This window comes from Corylus avellana, chromosome ca5 (genome assembly GCF_901000735.1).
Source record: "Corylus avellana chromosome ca5, CavTom2PMs-1.0".
Lineage (NCBI taxonomy): Eukaryota > Viridiplantae > Streptophyta > Magnoliopsida > Fagales > Betulaceae > Corylus > Corylus avellana.
In genome coordinates, this window is record NC_081545.1 from 7,385,485 (window position 1) to 7,410,527 (window position 25,043).

General features: G+C 36.9%; 1 protein-coding gene across 1 annotated transcript; it reads right to left on the reverse strand.

The window, feature by feature from the left end:
- Window positions 1–380: 380 nt before the first annotated feature.
- On the reverse strand, window positions 381–13,413 carry LOC132181694 (uncharacterized). The gene is made up of 16 exons (XM_059594933.1): window positions 12,153–13,413; window positions 11,226–11,726; window positions 10,661–10,819; window positions 10,378–10,577; window positions 10,081–10,291; window positions 9,738–9,975; window positions 9,462–9,612; window positions 8,552–8,846; window positions 3,175–4,473; window positions 2,569–3,054; window positions 2,166–2,315; window positions 1,832–2,043; window positions 1,532–1,742; window positions 1,169–1,406; window positions 912–1,062; window positions 381–822 (listed from the first exon to the last, which is right to left on the reverse strand). Exons 1-16 carry the CDS (start codon window positions 13,411–13,413, stop codon window positions 523–525), a joined length of 6,063 nt encoding a protein of 2,020 aa, XP_059450916.1. The 3' UTR covers window positions 381–522.
- Window positions 13,414–25,043: the final 11,630 nt, after the last annotated feature.

The following is a 25,043-nucleotide window of genomic DNA, read 5'->3' on the forward strand; positions in this document are numbered from 1 at the left end:
TGGAAAAGTGAGATCCCATTTGAATAATTGATATACGTACAAGGAGGTGGCATGGTAAACGTGGTGCTACTTTCTAGCCTGATCACTTGACTGCTACATGGGGCCAGCTACTTTTGCTTTTGGTTTTTCATTAGGATATGTTTTCTTTAGCTTTAGCCCACGTCTACTTCTTTTTTCATCACTTGGATAAAAGAACCCTTTCTACCACCACTACTAAAAAATCAGTGTTTACTGGGGTCTACACATAATGTCGATAAATGTTTAATGATCCGCGTTTAATTTATTAAAACACGGATTATAGGTTATGAGCTATCTTAGGGCAGAATAGAAAAAGAAATTACAACCATCCCCAAATACAGTTTCCTTAGAAAACTTTCAAGTAAAGAAATATGTATGGGAAGAGAAGTTTCATTAGGGTGAAGGACTAATACAACCTTCTTAAATATAGAAACTTTTATACATAACACTTGCAAGTCTAGTAAAGGACAAACTCATAAGAACTTGCATTGGTATCATGCATTATCATGTTCTTCCTAAACTACTTGTTGATTCTGTATATGTGTCCGGTCTAGTAGAAGAACTTGTTGTGCTTGAAAGGCCTGTCCCTGGAACAAAGGCTGGTCGTTTTGGAGTGGGAATTGTCGCAGCTTCACTATCAAGCATGGTAAAAACATTAGACATGGTGGGGCGGTCATTTGGATCGTCTTGTACGCATAAGAGTCCAATATTTACGCACTTCACGAATTGATCTGCATTGCAAACTTCATGTAAAGTCTGGTCCATTAAATCCAACACCTTGTTTTCTACCCACAATTTCCACGCCTGAGTCAATTTAAAAATCAAAATTATTTATGGAGTATAAAATGACTAAAAAAATTAATGACTGAAAAAAAAAAATTTAACATACTTACATAACCTAAAAGGCTCATGGCAAGTTCTGACTGAAAAAATCCTGTATTCTTTTTTCCACTTATAATTTCAAGTAAAACTACACCAAAACTAAAAACATCGGATTTTACCGAGAAAGCTCCATTTAATGCATATTCCGGAGACATATAGCCACTGCATGCCAACATATTTCATCAGTGGAGACATATATCACTTGTAATGCTTTGTGTAAACAGAGTTGGGAGATGGAAAATTGTGCTACAGTGTACCATAAACTTACTAAGTTCCAACAACTCTCGTTGTGTTTGCCCCGATTTCTTTGCCTTCAACCATCCTTGCCAAGCCAAAATCAGATATCTTGGGGTTCATCTCCTCATCTAAAAGAATGTTGCTGGTTTTGAGATCTCTATGGATAATCCTCAATCTAGAGTCATGATGAAGATAAACAAGTCCACGAGCTATTCCCAAAATGATTTTGAGCCGAATCTCCCAATCCAAAGACATACTTAGCTTTTGATCTTGCAGGGTTTCCATTTGTCAATCAAAAGAACAATATTAGCAATAGTAATAAATTAGCTTTTACTCAAATAAGAAATGGTTTGTCAAGCGTTGCAAGATATTAGGAATTCGGTTAGAAACCAACCAAATACAAATGAGTCTAAGCTTTTGTTCGGCATGTACTCATAGAGTAAAATCTTTTCATCTCCGTTTATACAATATCCCCGAAGCCTAACAAGATTCCTGTGTTGAAGTTTTGCAATCAACACCACCTCATTTTTAAATTCATGTAAGCCTTGTCTTGAGACACTTGAGAGTCTCTTTACAGCTATTTCTTGACCTTCTGCAAATGTGCCCTGGGACCAAAGTCACCATACTCACAATATTACAACTAACCATAAACTAGTTTACATGAAGATTAACCAATTAATGCTGTTGAAATCACCTTGTAAACAGGCCCATAACCCCCCTCTCCAAGCTTCTTTGCATCTGAGAAGCTATCTGTAGCTGCTAGAATGCTTTCCAAATCAAAGAAGGGTATATCTATGCCTTTCTCACCTTCTTCTCTGAACTCACCTGAGTCTATCATGTCTTTGACATGTTTTTCAGTGTCTAATGTGCGAAGTACTCGATTTCTTTGATCACTTCTTCTGTTTTCTGAGTTTAAAAGACAAATGTATATATTAGCTACATAGAAAGGATAAATAGTTTTATTTTAATTCAAAGGGACAAAACCTTAGATTATGCATGGTGTGCATTGTGAAAATCCACGCTATTACCTTCTTCCTGGGCCATCTTTCTTCTCCATACATATACACAAGTAATGGTACATGTGATAGCAAACACACTTATAAGAGGTACCACAACACTCAAAGGAAACCGCTTCTTTCTTTTTGGAAGCTCTTGTAACCCATGAGGAAGATCACTTGCTACAAAAAAGAAACAGGGCACCCATTATGTTTGTGAAACTGAACAAGCTCCAATGGCCAAATCAAAATAATAATAAACAAATCAAAACATGTGCTCAGTTGATCAGGGAAAAATTGAATATGACAATTGATTTAAACAAGAAAATAATTTCACTAGCACAGAATCCTCCTTAGCAAACCATAGCACTGGTCTTTCTTCAACAACAGAGCAATCATAATATTTCAAATGTATATATATGATTAGCATCCTAACCTTGAGTACAATTTAAAGTGGAGCCATTCCATCGGAAGTTTCGGTTGCAAAGGCACATCCGCTTTCCATCTCTTGCTACAATGCAATTTGAATTTGGCCAGTCCTTGCAGTCTTTGAATGAAGTACAGGTTGGCTGCTGTGGGGGAATCCAACTAATCTCTACTTCATCTTTAACTTCAAAACTATAGTTGCCAGAATCAACAGCAGACCACTTGGTTCGATTAAATGGCAATGACTCATTGAGCTTCAGCATTCCTCTTAAATTTCTATCATATCTTCCATATTTGACTTGGATGACAAATGTTTGTGTACTTGTATTGATACTAGCAACACGATAAGTGCCACTGAGTGCCTTGAAGCTAAGCTGGCCCGAGGAAGTGTTGCAGTTGAAACTGAAGTACATGGGGTCACCGCAATTTGGTCCAGTGCTCAACGGATAGGGAATCATGTTTGTGCCACAAGGCTCACAATTCCTTACAATTGATTCTGCAAATGTTCTAAGTCTTGATTAGTAATTAAACATTGAAAAGGAGCATTAGGCCTAGTAATGAGTCATTGGTAATGAGTGAATTCCAGCATAGATATTGAAATATGTAAAAGGAGTACCTATGTCAGATTTTGCTACGCGGACAGAGAGGTTACGACCATTGTTTGCATACTCCTGCAGATCGCTTAAATCCTCAGTCCAAATCGAGCACAAGTCGTTACTAATACTATAAGCTTGGCACTGGCAGTTGTTAATGCAATACTTTCTGCACACTGTTTCATTTTTTTCCACGAACAGTGGGTCTGGGTCTGGGTCGCTCACTTTCATCATCTTTAAGCTCAAGAATGTGTCGCTCTTGCCACATGGTGCCGATTTTCTGGTGCACCCACCAAAAAAGTCACCAGAATTCCAATTCTCCGGGTTACTAGGATTGAACCCCGGCAAACACTTGCATGCTATCCTATCGTTATTATTGCAGCTGCCAAAGTTCCCACAAGCATTTGAAATGCTACATTTGTCTTCTGGCCCCCACCATATCAAAGACCAATGATCCTTGTCCCAGTTCAGATACTCTAACTGCCCAGTGTAATTCATAATCAACCTTGTGGAATTATAATCAGACAGTCGGTGTGTTGGATTTTTGAGATGAGGGTTCAATTTTGTAGGCTTGATGGCGCTTCTGTTGAAATTTGACAGTATGTAGGCTACGACTTGAGGCATTTCATTGATCCTGTAGAAGTCACCTGGAATCCGTTTTCTCCCGTTGAAAACCGCCTTTTGTGAGATAACATATCCATTTATACTTAGATTTAAAGAGAATCTCCCATTTCCAGGGTCACCATCGCGTATCCATGAAGTCAATGTCAGGTTTTCATCCATCTTCATACCTGGAAGAAATGTATCTGTTGGATGCTTAAAGCTATCCCACCGACTCATCGCCAACTGATCATCATCATCGGTTAAGACAAGGTTTCCAGAATCCATAAGCTTCAGAGTTCGATTTGTAGAGGAGGATTCATCAATACCTGTAGACCAATACCCTTTTCCCGTTGTATCCATTATCTTGAGGTTGCCACCTTCAATTCCAAAAGTTCCAGTGGCGTTGTTAAGTACAGGGCTGTCTCGATTGGCGACCCATACGACTGTTTGTTTATCCTGTTTGTACCAAATCCCAACAAAACTTCCGGGGCTAGAGCTTCCCGTAGCGTTAAAGAATCCCAGTTCAAACTTTCCTCCACTGGAGATGAGACTTTCTCCATTGTCAGTAATCCACTCGCCATTCTTCAGAGTATCTCTGGCATAGCAATCCACACGGCAGGAACACAACAAGAGTATGTACAAGAACAAGAAGGAAGACAGCAACCAACTTGCAGACAATATACTGTTGATTTTACTTCTTTGGCTTACCATCACGAATAAAGCATCATTTCAAGCATTCTGGGGATGCTTTTATTTTTTGGTTTAATTTCTATGAATAAGCTTCATTTTACTAATCAACAAAGCAGAGTAAAATCAAACTCCAGAAAACCTGGATCTCAGCCGCAAAACAGTAGCTCAACACACACTCCAACCATTCAGGCTACAACCAGCTGCCCCACTACTCTAAGTCTCTAACCATCCTCTGCTCAAGAACAACTACCCTTTACAAACAAAAACAAACACTGCAGAAATCATTCAGAAAAAAAAAAATTTAACAAAAAAAACTACCCTTTAATTTAAAACAAAAGTAAAACAAAGATTATGGAACTTACTGCAGAAACTACATTGAAATTTCAAGACAGACATCCATCGTTTCCTCACTACAGAAACTTGCGAACACAAATTATTTACAGAGTATTCTATCCTGTAAACCCCATCAGCAGCAAATAGCCTTGTTAACAGCAAAATTTTTGAACTTCCCAGCTACCATAACACGATTACGAATCTCCCAATCTGTTCTCTTCAAAATTTGATCTTCTGAGCTCACCACATCGTCAAACTCAGGGTGCTTATCATCTCGTTACAAAAGATTCTGGTTCTATTCCCCTCGTGATTTGCTGGTACGAAAATCCCACGATGTTCTTGCATGCGTTGTAACCAAGAAACTTCCTGATGAGCAATTTTCATTATTTTGGTCTCCAAGTCGTCCATACTCAATTTCCATCTACATTATTGTCTTGGTGCTTTACTTTTGGTTCTCGCTGTGACAAAGAATAATTGCATCATTATGTGCCTAGAAAAATAATAAAATCGACTTGATTACGATAGTTTAATTAAATATATTAAATGTGGACAAAAAAGGTCTATTTATAATTAATAAGGCCCGTTAAAATAATCATTTAAAATATTAAATTTTGATTACCGGAGAGCCGGAGAGGTAATATTATAATTCTTAGTGCACTATTTAATAATTGTTTCATTAGTGCTGACAATTTCTATTGTCATTGCAATATTTAGGTTTAAGAAACTTTATGTAGCTTCCAGCTTAATTATTCATCTTCCACGCTTCTTTTTAATGACTAGATACAGAATTAATGGTTTTTACCCATATTTAAAGCTTATCCTACATATTACTGACGAACAAATTATTTTAATTTATCTATTTCTTCTTTTATTCTACAATTTAAAAAATGTTCATTCTAATATGTCATGTATAGATTTTTTAATCCCTGGTGGGTGACTTAAAGAAACATTCAATCAAAAAATAACAGTTTCATTAGTCACAATTTGAACACTCCTAAAACGCCATATATTTTCTTTCTCAAGGTTTCTGTTTTTATATATACTTCTGTTTTTATATATACTTTTTCATTGTATTATTATTATTATTATTGTTATTATTAACATCTAGGGTGCTATTATCCATGTATTTGATATCCACACAAAAGCGCATATGTGTAATAGATAATTTACAAATTAGATATGAATAAAAAAAATTAATTAATGCAGTTGATAAAAAGCTTACAACAAATCTAAAAAAGAAATGATTTGTCAACCCCGAAGTCTCCAATTAGCAAAAGCTTGAATGAATAGTCAATGTAGAAAGAAACATGAATCAATAAATCTTTTGATGCAGTTTCATTTTAGTCCCAAACTTGTAAACTTTTTTTTTTTTTTTTTTTTGAAAAAATTATACTTTACCCTCTAAAGTTTTGGACGATTTTGAATCAACCTATAATGTTTCAAGTATTGCAATATACCTCCCAAACTTTTAAATTTTTACAATTCGACCATTCCGTCAATCAAAACGGTTTTGATTGACGGAACACTATCACATGCGAGTCACGTGATTACTATTGCTTCAACATCGTCAAGTTCATAGGAAACCAACGGCCGCTGTAAAACAGCCCCCTCCACCAGTTGAAAAACGTCGTACTATGTACCAGAATTTATCAAAACCTACTCCAAGACACCAGAATCTCTCAAAACCCACTTCAAGTTAGTGTCTTTAATTTATCTGCATTTGCAATTCACTTTATGAATCTATCGGAATTTGGTTTGAGTCTGACCGTTTTGTGATGTAGGTTCTTATGAGTTCCAAACTTTTCCAGAAACCCACAGCAAATTGCAAAGTTTTGGTAAACAATTGCAAATTCTTAAAGGAAAGTTCTTGCAATTTTATGATTTTTTTTTTCTCTCTCTCTCTCTCTATGTTTGATTTTGCAGTGGAGAAAATTTGAGGTTAGAAAATCCACAGTCAAGAAAATTTTATGTCGGCTTTGATTTGCAATTTCTCTGGTTAAATCTTTTTAATTGTTGTATCTGCAGCTTTATTTCTGTGATTTCGTACCTGGGTCATGTTTATCTTGCTGCCATTTTCATCTATAGGACCCTCATTTGCAGGTAATTCCTCAAACACTTCTTACTTAACAGAGAAAGATATTACCAATTTGGTCTCTATCTGATTCTTCTTCTTTTTCTGAATGAATGAATTAGGGGAGTGGTAAATATAGATGATTCAAGCTATGTGCTGGGGGAACAAGAAGCTATATGGTTACTGAGATTGTTTCTTCCTTACGTAAATGACCTGCCGCTAAAACTCAGAGCCCTTTTTTTCTGGAGATCCTTCTTCTCAATTCTCGGTTCAGATCTTGGCTTGGGTTGGGTTGGGCGTTTCACAGTGGCCATTGGTTTTTCAACTGGAGGGGTTGTTTCACGGTGGCCGTTGGTTTCCTATGAACATGACGATGATGAAGCTTTTTGTCTTCATTGACAAGCGTGCGTGCGTTTGGAAGGGATGAGGGCATTTTTGACAAAAAAGAAACTAAAGATAAACAGTGATCATACGACACATCCCGTCACTCAAAACGACTTTGACTAATGAAATGATTAAATTGCAAAAACTTGAAAATTTGGAAAGTATATTGTAAAAATTAAAACATTGAAGGTCGAATTAAAAATCGCCTCAAACTTTGGGGATATGTGTAACTTTCTCTTCTTTTTTTCTTTTTAAAAAAAAACAAAGAAACAAAAAAAACAAATAGAAATCAAATAAATTTGACGTCTTTGTCATGTGGTAAAATTCCAAGACACCAATCCATTGGCCAGAGCTCAACTGGAAAAAGCAACATAATTAAATTAAGTATAGGAAATTTGTTTAAAGTGTAATAATTTTAGCAAGTGCTTTATTTAATATTTTTCTTGGTCATATATTTGAATTTGCTTTACTTTTTTTTCCCTTTTTTTTTTTTTTTTTTTATAATTTAAAAAAGGGCTCACGGATGTTGATCACTGCCCGACTTACTTAAACACTGACGTACATGGCGTGGGGTACACCTGGACAGTAATGAAACATGTATGGACTTGAACCCACAACCTCAAACTCGCAAGGTGATGGTTTTGAGCGGCTTCGACCATTAAGCCATCGTCCTAGTGACTGAATTTGCTTTACTTGATGCTTAACATACCTATTTGGATATTCTAATTCATCATGCTCTTAATTTTATTTTCTTAATCCTTTGCTTTTCTTTAGTGTAAACTTTTACTTTTCACTTTATTCCTTAGATCTTGTTTAGAATTGCGTTAAGGTACATAAAAAATGTGTTTAGTACATAACAAGTCGTGCAAAGAAAAAATTGATATGTTTGAAGGTCATCCAAGATTGTCCACATCACCTTTTTAAATGGTCCAAGGCATAACCAGCTGGACTTGCAAGTTGCATCCCTCTAGTATTTCTTAGAACATAACACACGATTATGTAGAATTTTGTAAAGTAACCTCTGTTTTGTTCTGCTCATTTTTGTCTAATTTCCCTCCTCTTGATGCAAAAGTGCAGATAATGCATATATACTAATGAAAGGATTAAATAACAGACACAATGGGGCCGGATTCACAGACAATCTAATCTTAAAACTTGGGAGAAAAACAACTAGATTGAATAGATTGCCATTGGCAAAAGAAGTTACACTGAAATAGACAAAAAATGGGCTTCCTTGTTCATGGGAACCACAATATGAAGTAGTAGAAACTGGTAAAGAGAAAAAAAGACTCATGATGAGAACCTCCATCATCATCGACCTTCTTCAATGGTAGCTGTTAATTCATTAATGCTTTCTCCTTTTCTAGAAGAAGAAGTTGTGCTCGAAAGTGATCTCCTTACAACAAAGGCTGGTTGTTTAGGAGTTGGGAGAGTCGCAGCTTCACTCCCGAGCATGAAAACAACATTTGACATAGTGGGACGATCAATGGGGTCTTCTTGTACACATAGGAGCCCAACATTAACACACCTCAAAAATTCACTTGTGTTGCAACTTTTACGTAATGTCTGGTCCATTAAATCCAATGCTCTGTTTTCCTTCCACAATTTCCATGCCTGGGGCAGTTTCAAAATCAAAATTGGTATGAAGCAAAGAATGATGGAAGAATAACTATCTATAATGTAAGAACAGAAATAGGAAACAAGAAATTAAATGGCTTCTATGCTGCATTACTGAGGCGCTTTCCCTAAGAAATTATTGACCTCATGCATTCTGATTGAATTGGTATGCACTTTCCTTAAGAAATTATTGATCTCATGCATTCTGATTGAATTGGTATGCACTGGGTTACAACAAATACTTGTCAAGGATACACCCTAAGTATTTCTATTCTAACAAGAGAAAGAAACTTGAATCTTAAGAGAGACAAAAGAAGAGAGGTATTTTGTATGTTAATTGTGCTAAGTGCCGAGTGTGCTACTAGCGCCTTACAGCCACTGACACGCAGAGACATGCTTCTGGTGGTTTGCACTGTAATAAAGTATAGATGCAAGTGCATACACCCAAGCATTGCTTGCTTTAAAGCAATAGCTTGGTGTGAATTAGGCATTATAAGACTCTTTTTCCAAGACTATTTAAAACCTTCCATTTTGAACATTCCCAAACCATATATATATATATAAAGTGATTTTGAAAACTCTTTAACATATAAAACAATTCAATGCACTTACATAGCCTAGAAGACTCAAAGTCTTTTCTGACTGGAAAAATCCTGTATTTCTTTTTCCACTGATAACCTCAAGTACAACAACACCAAAGCTGAAAGCATCAGACTTAAATGAGAAAAACCCATCCAATGCATATTCTGGAGACATGTAGCCGCTGCATGACCGCAATTTTTCAAATAGTTAGTGGATTAGTGAATGTAGGTGGGAAAGTGAAAAATGTCATACAATGTCTAAACAATTAGCATGCTTTAGAGATTAACCATCTACATTGAAACTTACTAAGTCCCAACTACCCTGGTAGTGGTTCCCTCAGTTTGTTTGCCTCCAAAGATCCTTGCCAAGCCGAAGTCAGAAATCTTAGGATTCATCTCCTCATCCAATAGAACGTTACTTGTTTTCAGATCTCTATGAATGATTCTCAGCCTAGAATCTTGGTGAAGATAAAGCAGCCCTCGAGCAATTCCCAAAATGATGTTAAAGCGTATCGCCCAGTTCAATAACACACATTGTGTTCGATCTTATATATCATTTTCAATTTCGGAGCACGAAAAAGTTAGTGACCATCTTTGGTTTATATATTTATGCAATGAAAAATTTAAAAGATTCAAGTTTTGAGGCTAACCAAATAAGAAAGAGTCTAAGCTTTTGTTTGGCATATATTCATAGAGTAACATCTTTTCATCTCTATCAATGCAATAGCCCAAAAGTCTAACAAGATTCCTATGCTGAAGTTTGGCAATCAACAAAACCTCATTCTTAAATTCTTCTAAGCCTTGTCCTGAACCTCTTGACAGCCTCTTTATAGCAATCAGTTGTCCTCCTAGAAACTTACCCTGAGAGATCCATCAACATCAGCCTTGTTTAACCATTAAAGTTGTTTAATATGAATTTCATGATTATTGAGGAAAGAGTTTTTTACCTTGTAAACAGGCCCAAACCCGCCTTGTCCAAGCTTGTTTACCTCTGATAAGTTATCAGTAGCAGCTAGTATGCTTGCCAAATCAAAAAATGGTACATCTATGCCTTTCTTATCATCTTCGTTGAACTCTGCTGAATCTATCAAATCTTTGACACGTTTCTCAGTGTCATACTGATACAATGCGATACTTCTCCTGTTTTCTGATTTCAAAAGACAATTCAAAATCACCAAAAATACATTCTTATTTTGACAGTATGTACAAATTGCTGTGCCTGCTAGTTACCTTGTCTATTGGCCACTCGTCTTGTTTTCAGATAGAATACAAAACAAGTTATACATAAGATGGCAATTATAGTTGCAAAAATTCCCACGAAAATAAGATATGATGGCTTCTTATCCTTCTCCTGTGAAGACCCTTCACCAGGCCCAAAGGGACCAAAGACTGCAGTGAAGCAGAACAATATGTAAGGTAACAATTCATTTCATGCACACAAAAAACACAGTGATTGATAGATATGGCCAAGAAGGGTAATGATAATTTTATTGAGAGCTCTGTAAATTCAAGGTGGTACTCCAAAACATGTACAACAACCAATACCTTTTTCTAGTTGAACAAGAATCCATGTTTGAAATCAATGGAAAATGTTAAAAGTGGGTGGCCATCCGTAAATTTGTCCATTGTATTGTAGCAGAATAATTTTAGGATCCAAAAGAAACAGAAAAGAAGAGAATAGAACTATTTTGACAATCAAATTTTGACAACAATACCAATTTGTTGTGGCACCTTGGATCAGAAGCCACCAAAAACGGGTAACAAGGTACCTTTAGGGAAGGTATAGCATCCTCACCTGAAGTGCAGTTGACATTAACGGGATCCCACCTGTAGGGTCCATTGCAATGGCACCTACTATGTCCATCTTCCCTGACATTGCAAGTCGAATATTCCCAATCGGTGCAGTCTTCCGGCGAACTGCATATTGGCTCTAATGGTTGTTCCCATCTAATTTCTATTTCTTTTATCAGGATATCTTCAAAAACAGGATCTGGAGTGGAGTTACTCGACTCATTGCACGACCCACTGCTCACTTCAAACGGCAAGGACTGGTTGAACTGCAGAATTTTGCCGGCTGAACAGTTAAATGCATCTTGGACTTGGATGGCAAATGTAAGCGTTTCTGGGTTGATCCTGGTGACACTGTAGTTGGCCTTGGGTGTCATAAAGCTTAGGGTGCCGTTTTCCTTGTTGCAGTCAAATCTGTTGTACAGGGGATCACCACAGTTTCCTCCGGTGCTTAGTGGATAGGGAACGGTGTTAACCCCACATGTCTCGCAAGTTCTTTTTTTGGATCCTGCAAGTGTATAATTGCTTTGATGTTAACATTAATCATCATGTGTCTGGGAGACATCACCACCTCATTGGAGATTGTTCAGAAAAACATGTCAAAGCTTAACTAATTCCTCTTTACCATAACAAAATTGAGAATGTTAATTAAATGATTTCTTATAATTTTAAGTTTTTTAAACTAGTGATAGTTTAAAATGATATCAAAGTAAAGGTTTACTTCTTGTTTCAAATAAATATTTTATTTATTGGTCCTTACTTGTTACCGAAAGTTTGAGGGTGCAAATGAGGGAAAAAAAAAATGATAGAATATAAATTAAATTATTAAATTTATCAGTTCTTATTGAATTAAGCTTTTAGGATAAGCAACTTTTTATAAACATAAATTTTTGAAACAAATGATAATTTATCAAAGACATGGAGAAGTAAGTACCTATATCAGAAGCTGGCACCCGGACAGAGAGCTCACGGCCAGCGGTGAAATTCTCCGAGAGATTATCAAGATCCCCCCAAATGCGGCATTTACCTTGTTTATCAAATCTCCGTTGTACGTTTTCATCATATGAATAAGCTTGGCAGTTGCAGTCGAGAAGGCAGCCATTTGCACAATCTGTTTCACTACGAACGTGAAATAAATCCTTCGCCTTTCCCACTTTCATCATCTTCAGGCTCGGGAAGCTGTCTCTTCTACCATTCTCACCACATATGGTTGAAATTGAAACCCTTTTGCACCCATCAGAAAAATCCCCTGAATTCCATTTGTTTGGAGATTTTGGCTCAAACCCAGGAAGACACTTGCACAGCTTCCTAGTCCTACTATTGCAGCTACCAAAATTTCCACAAGCATTGTACACACTGCATCTGTTTCTTGGCTCCCACCAATTCAATTCCCGCGGAACCTCCACTGAAAGCAACCAGTCTCTCGTGGGGTTTACCGACAGATAATACTTTATCTTCCACAAGTGATCCATAACCAGCCTCATATCCCGATTTGCAGAAGTGAAAACTTCTGAAAATATCGCGGGAAGCATTTCATAATCACTGGAGTAAATGAAATCGCCCGAGACCCTGCTTTGCCAGTATATGGTTGACTCATCTTTCCGGATTATATATTGGTTTGGTCCATCTGGATCTTGCTGGAACGTGAAATGCCCCTGTCCCGGATCGTCACTACTTTTCCATGAAGTCAACTCCATGTTTGTATCCATCTTCATTCCGGGAAGAAATGTGTCAGTTGGGTTATCAAAGCTTTGCCAGATCACTGTACTGTTACTTCCATCTTCTTCCGTTAGAACGAGGTTCCCAGAATCCTGGAGCTTCAATATCCTGTTGGTATATGGCGAATTTCTTAATCGATCTGTCGACCAGTAACTCTTGTTATTTCTATCTAAGACCCTGGCATTGCCATCTTCTGCAATGGCAAAAACTCCATTGGAATCGTTGAGTGGACTGTCACGATTAGCAACCCATACAACAGTTCTTGGATTCGACCCGTAGTACCATATCCCAACGTATCTTCTGCTAGATAAGTCTCCATTTGGAGTAAAGAATCCAAGCTCGAATCTTCTTCGACCAGAAACGAGCGTTTCTCTCTGGATGTCAGTAATGGAGCTGTTCCATGTTATGATATCTCCTGCAGAGCAGAGAAACAGAAAACAGAACAAGAACAAGCAGAGGAATATTGTAGTGAGCATGTCGTTTACAGTAACCATCATTTGGTTGCCACTACTTCTTAAGGTTGCGTACTGCAGAAGTTCTTTCAATGGCCAAAAACCCCTGCCAGTTGACCTTGTCGTATTTCAATGTGCACGGCCATTAAACATTGTTGGCAAAAGAAAACAGAGAGCGAGCACATTTTAGAAATGGCAAATGGCCATTGAATAATGTGAATTATTGAAATGTCACGGCAGGGTAGTTACGCCAAGGTCAAGGTCGTCGAAGCAAAAACAAAATAGAGTGAGAGGCTCACATTTACGCGGTTTGGATCATGACGCCCATATCTCTTTTACAAACGTTAGCACGTACAATTTGGGTACGGCTAGCTTACGCGCTGATGTGATAATACAATTTAGCATCCCCTCTTCCTCCTCTTTTTGTTATTATTGGACTAATTAAACTGTGTTCATTCTATTCATTCTTCATCTTTTTGGTCAAAATATGAATTTAGTTTATTGGAGTAATTAAATTGTGAGGGAGTACTCTTTGGAACATGTGTTAGTTTAAGAGTGTGAAGCACATGGTTTATATTTACACATTGCCCCGTTTGTTATGACTTAAAATAAATTTTACAAAATATTTTTCGTATTTTAAGTGTTTTGGTGTGATGAAAAGTAATAATCAACAAAATACATTTTCAATTTGACTGAAAAAATTTAAACTCAACTTTGGCCCAATTTCTAAACTGAATTTATCTCTCTCTTGTTTAAGGCTCTCTCTATCCTCCACGGACCATTTTTTTTCTTTTTTTTTTTTTTCACACTTCAGAAGAAAGTTGGGTCAAAATTGAATTTAAGTTATACCTTTATTATTTTCCTTTATTTTTACACATGCCCCAAATTGACCAAGTCAGCGTGTGTATATATATATATATATATATATATATATATATAGTATCACTTATGGCGTGACATGGGTGAGAAAGAGTTGAAAATTATCACTTTAGGAAAATTCTAGTATTCTAGATCGCCCCTAGATTAATAATAGTTAAAGCTATATATATAATTTTAATTGAAATGACAAACTGGCAAGTAAGCGTCAAGGTCGTCTCCCTCTTTTATCACTTTCTAAGAAGGAATGCAGCAAATGATTCCACGGCAATCTTTTTGAAAAACGACCTCTACGACCTTTTTCTCTAACCTTATCGCTCCGTTTGGCAAGACGCAAGAGTCATTTATTATTCATAAAAAAATTCAATTATCAACCTAATTAATTTTTAGGTCACACCAATCACTTGTTATTATTATTCAAATAAAATAATTATTATAAAACAAAATTTCTCACTTTTCTATATTAAATATTATTCACTAAATAATTCCATACCAATGCCAAACAGAGCCAAATTAAACTGCATGCTGCGTACGTAGGAAAGCTTTTTAACTTTGAAATATTTATATAAACATCATTGTATGGAAGAGTTCGAGGTGTTCATATATATATATATATATATATATATATAAAGTATATGTTGTATAACTATTATAACTATGATCTGATTTATAGATATGAGCTTTTATAAATTTTTACGTTAGAAAATAAAGATTTTTTGTCTATAAAAGGAGCCTCAAAGTGCTTTTATAAATAAAACTAATTTTCAAGCTTTTTTAAAAGCATATATATAAGTTTTTTATGAAACAAACATTTTTTTTCTTTTTGCATGAACGAGCTTTAATTTTAAGTATTAAAAGCACGTATTCCTAAACTGTTTAACATAATCTCAAACATGTTCTTAGTTTGATAACATTTTTTTATTCTTTCTTTTGATTTCTCTTTTAAAAACAAAAATATTAACAAACAACTTAAAACACAAAACAATCACAAACTCACTTGCTTCCATTATATCTGCTCCTCCAATTCAACCTCATCCTATGACTACTCGGTCTAGAACAAGAAATCTCAAGCCCAAACAATTCCCTGGTTTTAAACTTTTTCACTCCTAAAGTCCTTTGCTGAGTTTCCATTATGTCCAAACCTAAATCTGAACCCTCCTGGCATCTGCTATAGCAAGGCTGTTTCTAACTCACGGTGGAAGGCAGCAACATCTTAAAAGTTTTAGGCCCTCCTCATCTTTAATGGAACGTGGACTTTGTGCCCTCATCCAAACAAACAAACATGTGATCCATAACAATTGAGCGTATAAGATTAAGAGGAAGGCAGATGATTTTGTGGAGAGATTTTAAGGCCAAACTAGAAGCTAAGGGTTTGAGCAACAATCTGAAGTGGGATACTGAGACTTATTGCTTCATTGGTTGATACTTCCCTCTTCATCGACAAATCTAGTAATGTCAAATTGTTTATGCTAATTTTTGTTGATGATATATGTTAAGTCATAGTGGGACCTAGTGGTTTTGTCTCCTTCTTCAAGTAGGAGAGGTTCTTGGTTTAACCGGTTTGCTCCTTTACATGTGGGTTTTGGAGTCCTTCTCCTATGTGTACTTGGACTCCTTATTTGACTTATAGTAGGAGTCCTAGACCAACATGTAAGAGGAGAGTTAAGCTTCTATATAAGGAACAAAGCACAAGGTGAATTTGTGTGTGCCAAACGTGAATATATGTGATCACCAAAGGGAGGAGAAAAAGAGAGAATTTGAGAGAAGAAGGTACAAGGGCTGCCACAGTGTTTTCTTCTTGGTGGTTTTTGGAGGAGCCAAAAACAAGTGATTAGAAGAAAAAGGTGCTGCAGAATGAGAGAAGAAAATAGAGATCAGCCGCCATCTGTTCCAGCAAAAGAAGAGTTTGTACATCTGTCTTTTGTATTCTATTTTAGGAATAATCTCTCTTGTGTGATAGTGAGATTTGGGTGTATTGGAGCTTTGGGATCTGAGTGAATTTCTCTTTACTATTTTTGTACTCCATCTTTTGATAGTGGATTTTCTCCCGGTCGTCTTCGCTAGTGGATGTAGGCTTGTTAAGCCGAACCACTTAAATCTTTGTGTCGTGTGTGATTGCTTATCTTTGTTATTCCGCATTCTTCTTATTTTTTGCATCTCACGGGTCTCGGGAAATAGGATTAATTTCCTAACAACTGGTATCAAAGCTTTTGGTTCGAGTGGGAGCGATGGCAGGTGAAGAAGGAAAGATGGGAATCGAGAAATTCGACAGCAAAGATTTTGGGTATTGGAAGGTACAAATTGAAGATATTCTTTATAGGAAGGATCTTCATCAACCTCTTTTGGAAGAACAACCCGACGACATGTATGATAGCGAGTGAGCTCTGCTTGATCGTAAAGCCCTAGCAGTTATCAGATTATCACTGTCAAAATCAGTTGCACACAACTTTGTAAAGGAGAAGACCACAACAGGTCTAATGAAGGCTTTGTCGAGCATGTATGAGAAGCCATCGGCTAACAACAAGGTGCATCTGATGAAGAAATTATTCAACCTAAAGATGGCAGAAGGGGCTTCGGTGGCACATCATCTCAATGAGTTCAACACTATCACAAATCAATTGTCCTCGGTGGAAATTGATTTTGATGATGAGGTTCACGCGTTGATTATCTTGGCATCTTTGCCAAATAGCTGGGAAGCCGTGAGGATGGCTGTGAGTAACTCTGTAGGAAAGAGTAAACTGAGATATGAAGACGTCAGAGATTTGATTCTCAGTGAAGAGGTTCGCAGAAGAGATGCGGGTGAAGCCTCTTGTTCTGGTGCTGCTTTAAACCTCGAGACTCGGGGCAGAGGACAAGACAGAAACTCTGGTCAAGGTAGATCAAATTCCAGAAAAGGGAGAAGCAAATCCAGATTCGGACAACAACCTGAGTGTTGGAACCGTGGCAAGACTGGCCACTACAAGAAGAATTGTAGGGAACTATGAAAGAAGACTAAGAATGATTATGCAAACGTAGTGACAAAAGAAGTATATGATGCCCTACTTCTCTCTGTTGACAGTCCCCTTGATTCTTGGGTCTTAGACTTAGGAGTATCTTTTCATACGACAGCGATCCGTGAAATTCTCGAGAACTATGTTGGTGGAGATTTCGGGAAGGTGTATTTGGCTGATGGAATGGCACTGGATGTTGTGGGCCTAGGCGATGTTCGCATTATAGTTCACAGTGACTCGGTATGGAAGCTACAGAAGGTCAGGCATGTTCCAGAGCTGAAGAAGAATCTGATTTCAGTGGGACAGCTTGATGAGGAAGGGCATTCAATTCATTTCCACGGTGGAAAGTGGAAGGCCAGCATGGGAGCTAGGATTTTGGCTCGTGGTTATAAGAGAGTACTTTTTATATGACTATGAACAGTAAGGATACAGTTGCTGTTGGAGATACGGGTATTGACTCAAAACTATGGCACCTAAGGCTTGGTCACATGAGCGAGAAAAAGATGAAGGTACTTACGTCAAAGGGGAAACTACTGGAGTTGAAGTCAGTTGAGTCTGATTTATGTGAAGGCTGCATCCTAGGGAAGCAGAAAAAGGTGAGTTTCGCGGAAGTTGGCAAAGCACCTAAGCTTGGAAAGTTGGAGCTGGTACACACGGATTTATGGGGTCCCGCACCAGTGGCATCTCTTGGAGGCTCGCGGTATTACATCACATTTATTGATGACTCAAGCAGGAAGGTATGGGTTTATTTCTTGAAAAGTAAATCTGATGTATTTGAGACTTTGAAGAAATAGAAAGCCATGGTTGAGACTAAAATGGGCTTGAAGCTCAAGTGTTTGAGATTAGACAATGAAAGAGAATACGAAGATAAAGGGTTTAAACAGTTTTGCGCAATGAATGAGAATAGAATAGAGAAAACTATCCTGGGAATGCTGCAGCAGAATGGTCTGGCTGAGTGCATGAACAAGACTCTCAATGAGAGTGCTAGGAGTATGAGATTGCATGCTGGGTTACCAAAGACTTTCCGGGCTGATGCAGTGAGCACTGCTACATACCTGATAAATAGGGGGCCTTCCGTTCCCCTGAGCCATAGACTATCGGAAGAAGTCCGGAGTGGAAAAGAGGTAAATCTTTCATATCTGAAAGTTTTTGGTTGTGCTTCGTATGTCCATGTTGAGTCTGATACTATAAGTAAACTAGTTGGTAAATCTAGTAAGTGTTTTTTCATTGGATATGGAGATGAGGCCTTCGGTTATCGATTTTGGGATGATCAAAATTGGAAGATCATTAGAAGTCGGAATGTGACTTTTAATGAGTGTGCTATGTACAAGGATAGGTCAAGTGCAGAACCTGATGTTACAGAGCAGGAACCGAAGAAGTCTAAGTTTGTTAACTTAGATGATCTTTCTAAAAGTACAGTGCAGAAAGAGAAACAATTCATGGAGGTGGAGCTTGATGAACAGTGTTCACTTACAAATGAATGTGATGACAGAGAATCTACAAGAGACTTACAGCACCGGGAAGAGTCTTATTCTTTAGCAAGAGGCAAAGAGAAACATGATCGAAAAGCAACAAAGAGGTATGTCTTTGAGGATATGGTTTCTTTTACTTTGACAGCTAGTAGTGGAGATCCATTGTTTGTTCAGGATGGTATGCCGAAAGAGGTGGAGTCACTACGGAGAGATAAAGCTTGGGAATCGACAAAATTACCCAAGGGAAAAAAGGCTAAAGGGTGCATATGGGTCTACAAGAAGAAAGAGTCATCGGATAAAGCTGTATGGTCGACAGGGCCAATAGGGAGGCATGGTGTTATGTCTAAACCAAGTCCTATGCTCAAGTTCAAGAGGCACTTGGACTTGAGTGACACTTATGGAGTGTGATTGGCCTTAGGGGCTGAGGCAGAAACATCCAAAGGAGACACGTTTTGGTAGACTTGATGGGATTCAAGTCAAGGTGGAGATTGTTAAGTATGACTTGAATTAAAAGTCATGGTGGGACCCAGTGGTTTTGTGTCCTTCTTCAAGTAGGAAAGGTTCTTGGTTCAACCGGTTTGCTCCTTTACATGTGGGTTTTGGAGTCCTTCTCCAATGTGTACTTGGACTCCTTGTTTGACTTATAGTAGGAGTCCTAGACCAACATGTAAGAGGAGAGTTCAGCTTCTATATAAGGAACAAAGCACAAGGTGAATTTGTGTGTGCCAAACGTGAATATATGTGAGCACCAAAGGGAGGAGAAAAAGAGAGAATTTGAGAGAAGAAGGTACAAGGGCAGCCACGGTGTTTTCTTCTTGGTGGTTTTTGGAGGAGCTAAAAACAAGTGATTAGAAGAAAAAGGTGTTGCAGAGTGAGAGAAGAAAATAGAGATCAGCCGCCATCTGTTCCAGCAAAAGAAGAGTTTGTACATCTGTTTTTTGTATTCTATTTTAGGAATAATCTCTCTTGTGTGATAGTGAGATTTAGGTGTATTGGGGCTTTGGGATCTGAGTGATTTTCTCTTTACTATTTTTGTACTCCATCTTTTGATAGTAGATTTTCTCCGGGTCATCTTCGCCAGTGGATGTAGGCTTGTTAAGCCGAACCACTTAAATCTTTGTGTCGTGTGTGATTGCTTATCTTTGTTATTCTGCATTCTTCTTATTTTTCGCATCTCATGGGTCTTGGGAAATATGATTAATTTCCTAACAATATAATCATTACAGGAACTCATCCTCATATGAGCAGGAATTTCCAATTAAGGACTTGGGCTCATTGAGCTTTTTTCCTTGGCATACAGGTTAACCACAACTCTAAAGGACTCCATCTTTGCAAATCTAATTAAGTATGTTTCTGACCTACTTAATCAGATTCAAATGGGTGGAGAAAAGCCTGCAAAGCCACCATGTCTATCTGGTTCTAAACTTTATAGATTTGACAGAGAAACCTTACTCGATCCTTCTGGATATCAAAGTGTTGTGGGAGCCCTCCAATATTATACACTCACATGCCCTGACATAGCATTGTCAATGAATCAATTATGTCACCATATGCATCATCCAACATCCACTGAATCAACTATGTCACCATATGCATCATCCAACATCCACGCATTGGTCTATCAAAACAGTATTGTGGTTTCTTAAAAGCTTAGTGGACCATGGCTTATTACTCCAAAATGGTTAGTTAATTTAGAACTTTTCTAAAAATTCTTATTGATGTAGGATGATATTTACCTATATTTTTGGTAAAAATGAAAATACTGAAAATATCAAAACTAATATCGGAACACCGCCTCTTGATCAGAATTTTAACCGTTTTCAGACAATGGAAGTATAAAAGGAAAGATTGTCATGATTCTCGCTTATTGTCAATTTTATATTAGGATTTTAATTTTATTTTATTAGGACTTGGTTTCCTTTCCTTAATAGGGTTAGATTTGCTTTAATTATTTTCCTTTCCTTATTAGGATTAGGTTTACTATTGCTAATAGGATTAGGTTTACTATTACTACTAAGACTAGGTTTACTTCCTTTGCAAGGATTTCTCTTCTATAAATAGGCTAGTTTATTATGTAAAACTCATTCATTGAATTATTATCAAATGAAAGAAATTTCTCTCAAATACTCTGCGGAGTTTTATTTTTCTTTTTGCCTGCGGGTTTGTTTTTATCTTTTTGGGTAGAAGATGAAGACGTTTCTCCTTGCAGAATCAAAGATGCTGCTCCTTGATTAGTTACCTTAGTCTTCCGCTACGTTAGTTGGTATCAAAGCAAGCTTGTCCTGATCATGGCAAATCAGCGCAACAGTGACAAACTTCTCCAACAACACCGCTTGTAGGGAAGGGGCTCTTTCGTGAGTTGAAATCATGGGGTAGTGGAGCCAGCATTATCCGGATTCGAAGGCCAACTTATACTACAACAACAACTTCTATAACAATGCTATTCGTGAAAGAGATGTTGTTTCGAGATCTGACAACCAACGATACATCAAGCGATCAGAGGCTCCTTTGAGAGCCGAATTTTAGGAGTTTCGGCAGACGGTGCAACAAGAGATACGCCAATTGTGGGAGACGTTTGAACGCATGCAGATGCGTGCCCCTTGGAATCACAAGGATGCCCATGATGACTATGGGATCCGAAGGAAACCCGTTCACTATCCTTATGTTGACAGATTCCTTGATGATAACGTAAGCGACATTTGACATGTCCGTAACCATATTCATAAATCTCCCAATAGGCACTCCGTCTATGAAAAGAATATTAATTATGGTGAAAAGGATGTTGATGCTGTTAATTTGGAGTTGCCATCAGAGAAATAATTTGTCCAGCAACAGTTTTTTGTTCCAATGACTACACTAGTGAAAGAACAACCACCACCTCATTTGTCATATGTGCAACTCATCACGATCCCCACAAAAATTGGTGATTCCTTTGAAGAAAATTGTGAAGTTGAAGATGACATCCAAGAAGAAATCTTGGTGCTATATATGTAGATTTCTCCAAATACCTTTCTTCGGGGGAACTGCACATGCCATGTCCCAAAAAAAACTCGAGTACAAGTTTTTTTCAAGTGGGGGTGTCTAATGTAGGATGATATTTACCTAAATTTTTGGTAAAAACGAAAATAATGAAAATATCAAAAATAATATTGGAGCAGAGCCGCTTAATCAGAATTTTACTCGTTTTTAGACAATGAAAGTATAAAAGGAAATATTGTCAACATTCCTGCTGATTGTCAATTTTATATTAGGATTTTATTTTTATTTTATTGGGACTTTATTTCCTTTCCTTAATAGGGTTAGATTTGCTTTAATTATTTTCCTTTCCTTATTAGGATTATGTTTAATATTACTAATAGGACTAGGTTTACTTTCTTTGCAAGGATTTCTCTTCTATAAATAGGCTAGCTTCTTATGTAAAACTCACTCATTGAATTAGTATCAAATCAGAGAAGTTTCTTTCAAATACTCTGCAGAGTTTTATCTTTCTTTATGCCTGCAGGCTTGTTTTTATATTTTTTAGTAGAAGACGAAGACGCTTCTCCTTGCAGAAACAAAGACGCTGCTATTTGATTAGATACCTTAGTCTTCCGCTACGTCACTTATAAAGCTCAGTTTGACTTAATAATTAGGTAATGTGGGACTTAGTGCTCATGACTATCTTTATAAACAACACACTTTATGTGGACTTAGGGCTAGCAAAGCAGGTACCTGACATAACCTGTTTACAACCCGTATATCCTGCAGGCTTGTTTTTATATTTTTTAGTAGAAGACGAAGACGCTTCTCCTTGCAGAAACAAAGACGCTGCTATTTGATTAGATACCTTAGTCTTCCGCTACGTCACTTATAAAGCTCAGTTTGACTTAATAATTAGGTAATGTGGGACTTAGTGCTCATGACTATCTTTATAAACAACACACTTTATGTGGACTTAGGGCTAGCAAAGCAGGTACCTGACATAACCTGTTTACAACCCGTATATCCTATACATGTTTTTTTTATAATAAGGTTCATCTAGGCGTCATAAAGAATAGTTACATGCATAGGATAAACGGGTACCTGTTTTGCCGGCCCTCTGGACTACTCATCATCTTCCCAATATGAGACGAGCTGTTACACTTTATCTCTATTGTTGACCAAGTTGCAGACATGTTCATTAAAGGCTTATCTTTTGCTCGGTTTGCCTTTCTCAAGTCCAAGTTGCAGGTTAGTGCATTTTAGGAGAATAAAATGGTATTTTCAATTTTTTTAAGACCATTTTACCATCTTGTTTTACCTAACCGGTTCCTCTCCATTTCAAAGGAAATTGAGAAGATTCTTTTGGTCAATTGAGGGGGGACTATTAAATAAATAGATGAAGACACGCTCTCTGCAGATAAGGGTGCAACACTTAAATCAGCAACTCAAGATAAATCCTCTAATGTGGCATGTGATCTCGTAGATGTGGAAAGTGATAAGAACAAAGCGGAAGATATGGTAGCTATGGTAACTGATAATGTTAATGATCAAGATGGAAGACAGACATGCAGCTTGTCAAGTAATACATTCAAAGGAACAGAAGTTGGCTCCAGAAATACATCAAATTAAAATATAGGAACAGATGCCTTTGGATAGTTGATGTTAGATAATAATGATGTAATCTCACTTGTAACTTTAAGGCCTCGTTTGGTTCGCGGAATGTCTAGTCCATTGGAAAAGGATTAGCTACGACTGGGAATAGAACAATGTGGAATAGATTAGCTATTCATATTCCTTTGTTTGGTTGTAACGCTGGAATAAACTAGCTAATCCTATTCCTTCGTTTGGTACAATGCAATATGTTGGTGAATAAAATCATATTGTGATCAAATTTCCTAAAATACCCTTATAATAAAAATACAATTTATATTATTAAGGACTTTCATTCTTTTTTTTTTCTTAAACATAAACAACTTTACTATAACTTCTTTTTCTTTTTTGTTTTTATTTATGTCAGGTATGTGGCCTTTTTTTTTTTTTTTGTTGCAATTATGCTACAAAATTATTTATATAAAAAAAAATATAGTTGGAGAAAACAGAATCAAACTCAATCTTGAAATCAAAAAAATATAGTTGGAGAATGTACAAAGAATCAAAAAAAATAAAAAAACAGAATTTAATAATAAAAAAATAAAGATAAATAAAAATAAACTTAGAAACGGTATAGAGAAGGGAGACAACATAGAGAAGAAAAAAAAAAAATCGTTTGCACTTGCAGAAAAACTGTACTAGAAGAATCAAAGAGAAAATAGAAAGAGAGATGGAAAAAGAGAGAGAACAAAATATAGAGACGGATAAAAGAGAAACGTATATATATATATATATATATATAGAGAGAGAGAGAGAGAGAGAGAGAGAGAGAGAGAAATATAGAAGAATCAGAGAGAAATGAAATTTAATCCTACAAGTGGGGTTTTTTGTGGCAATTTACACAATTAATTTAATCCCACAGGAAATGATTAGTTAAGCCACTCATTTTTTAGTGGCTTAGCTAACCCTATATGTATGAGATTAGTAGTCCCATGGGAATAGACTATTCCCACGAATAGAGTGTTACCAAACAAAGGACTAACTATGCCTAGTGTTAGCTAAATCAATCCAATGGTCTATTCCGCAAACCAAATGGGGCCTAAATGTTTGTTTTGTATCTTGATAGATAGCATAGCAAATGTATTTTGACTAGGATACTTCACCTGTAAACCTTAAGTATAATTCTATGAATAGAGATCATTATTCTCGGTTTTTGTATCCAGCCAAAATCAATTCATTCAAACTTTGTTTAAGAAGCACGTACAATATGAAGTAGTAGAAACTGGTACAGAGAAAACAAGACTCCTGAGAACCTCCATCTTCATCGACCTTCTTCTATGGTAGCTGTTAATTCATTTAAGCTTTCTGGTTTACTAGAAGAAAGGGGTCTCCTTACAACAAAGGCTGGTTGTTTAGGAGTCGGGAGAGTTGCAGTTTCATTCCCAAGCATGAAAACAACATTCGACATGGTGGGACGATCACTGAGGTCTTCTTGTACACATAAGAGCCCAACATTAACACACCTCAAAAATTCATTTGTGTTGCAACTTTCATGTAATGTCTAGTCCATTAGATCCAATGCCCTGTCTTCTTTCCACGATTTCCATGCCTGGGATAGATTCTGTTGGGTCATTGATGCAGCATGACTTAGTAGGCTGCAGCGAAGAACAACAATAAAAGAACGGATAAACAATTTCAGATCTAGATTCTATCAAAGACCTAAGAATTCTTCTAAAAACAATAGATACTCTCCAAAGTTTATAGG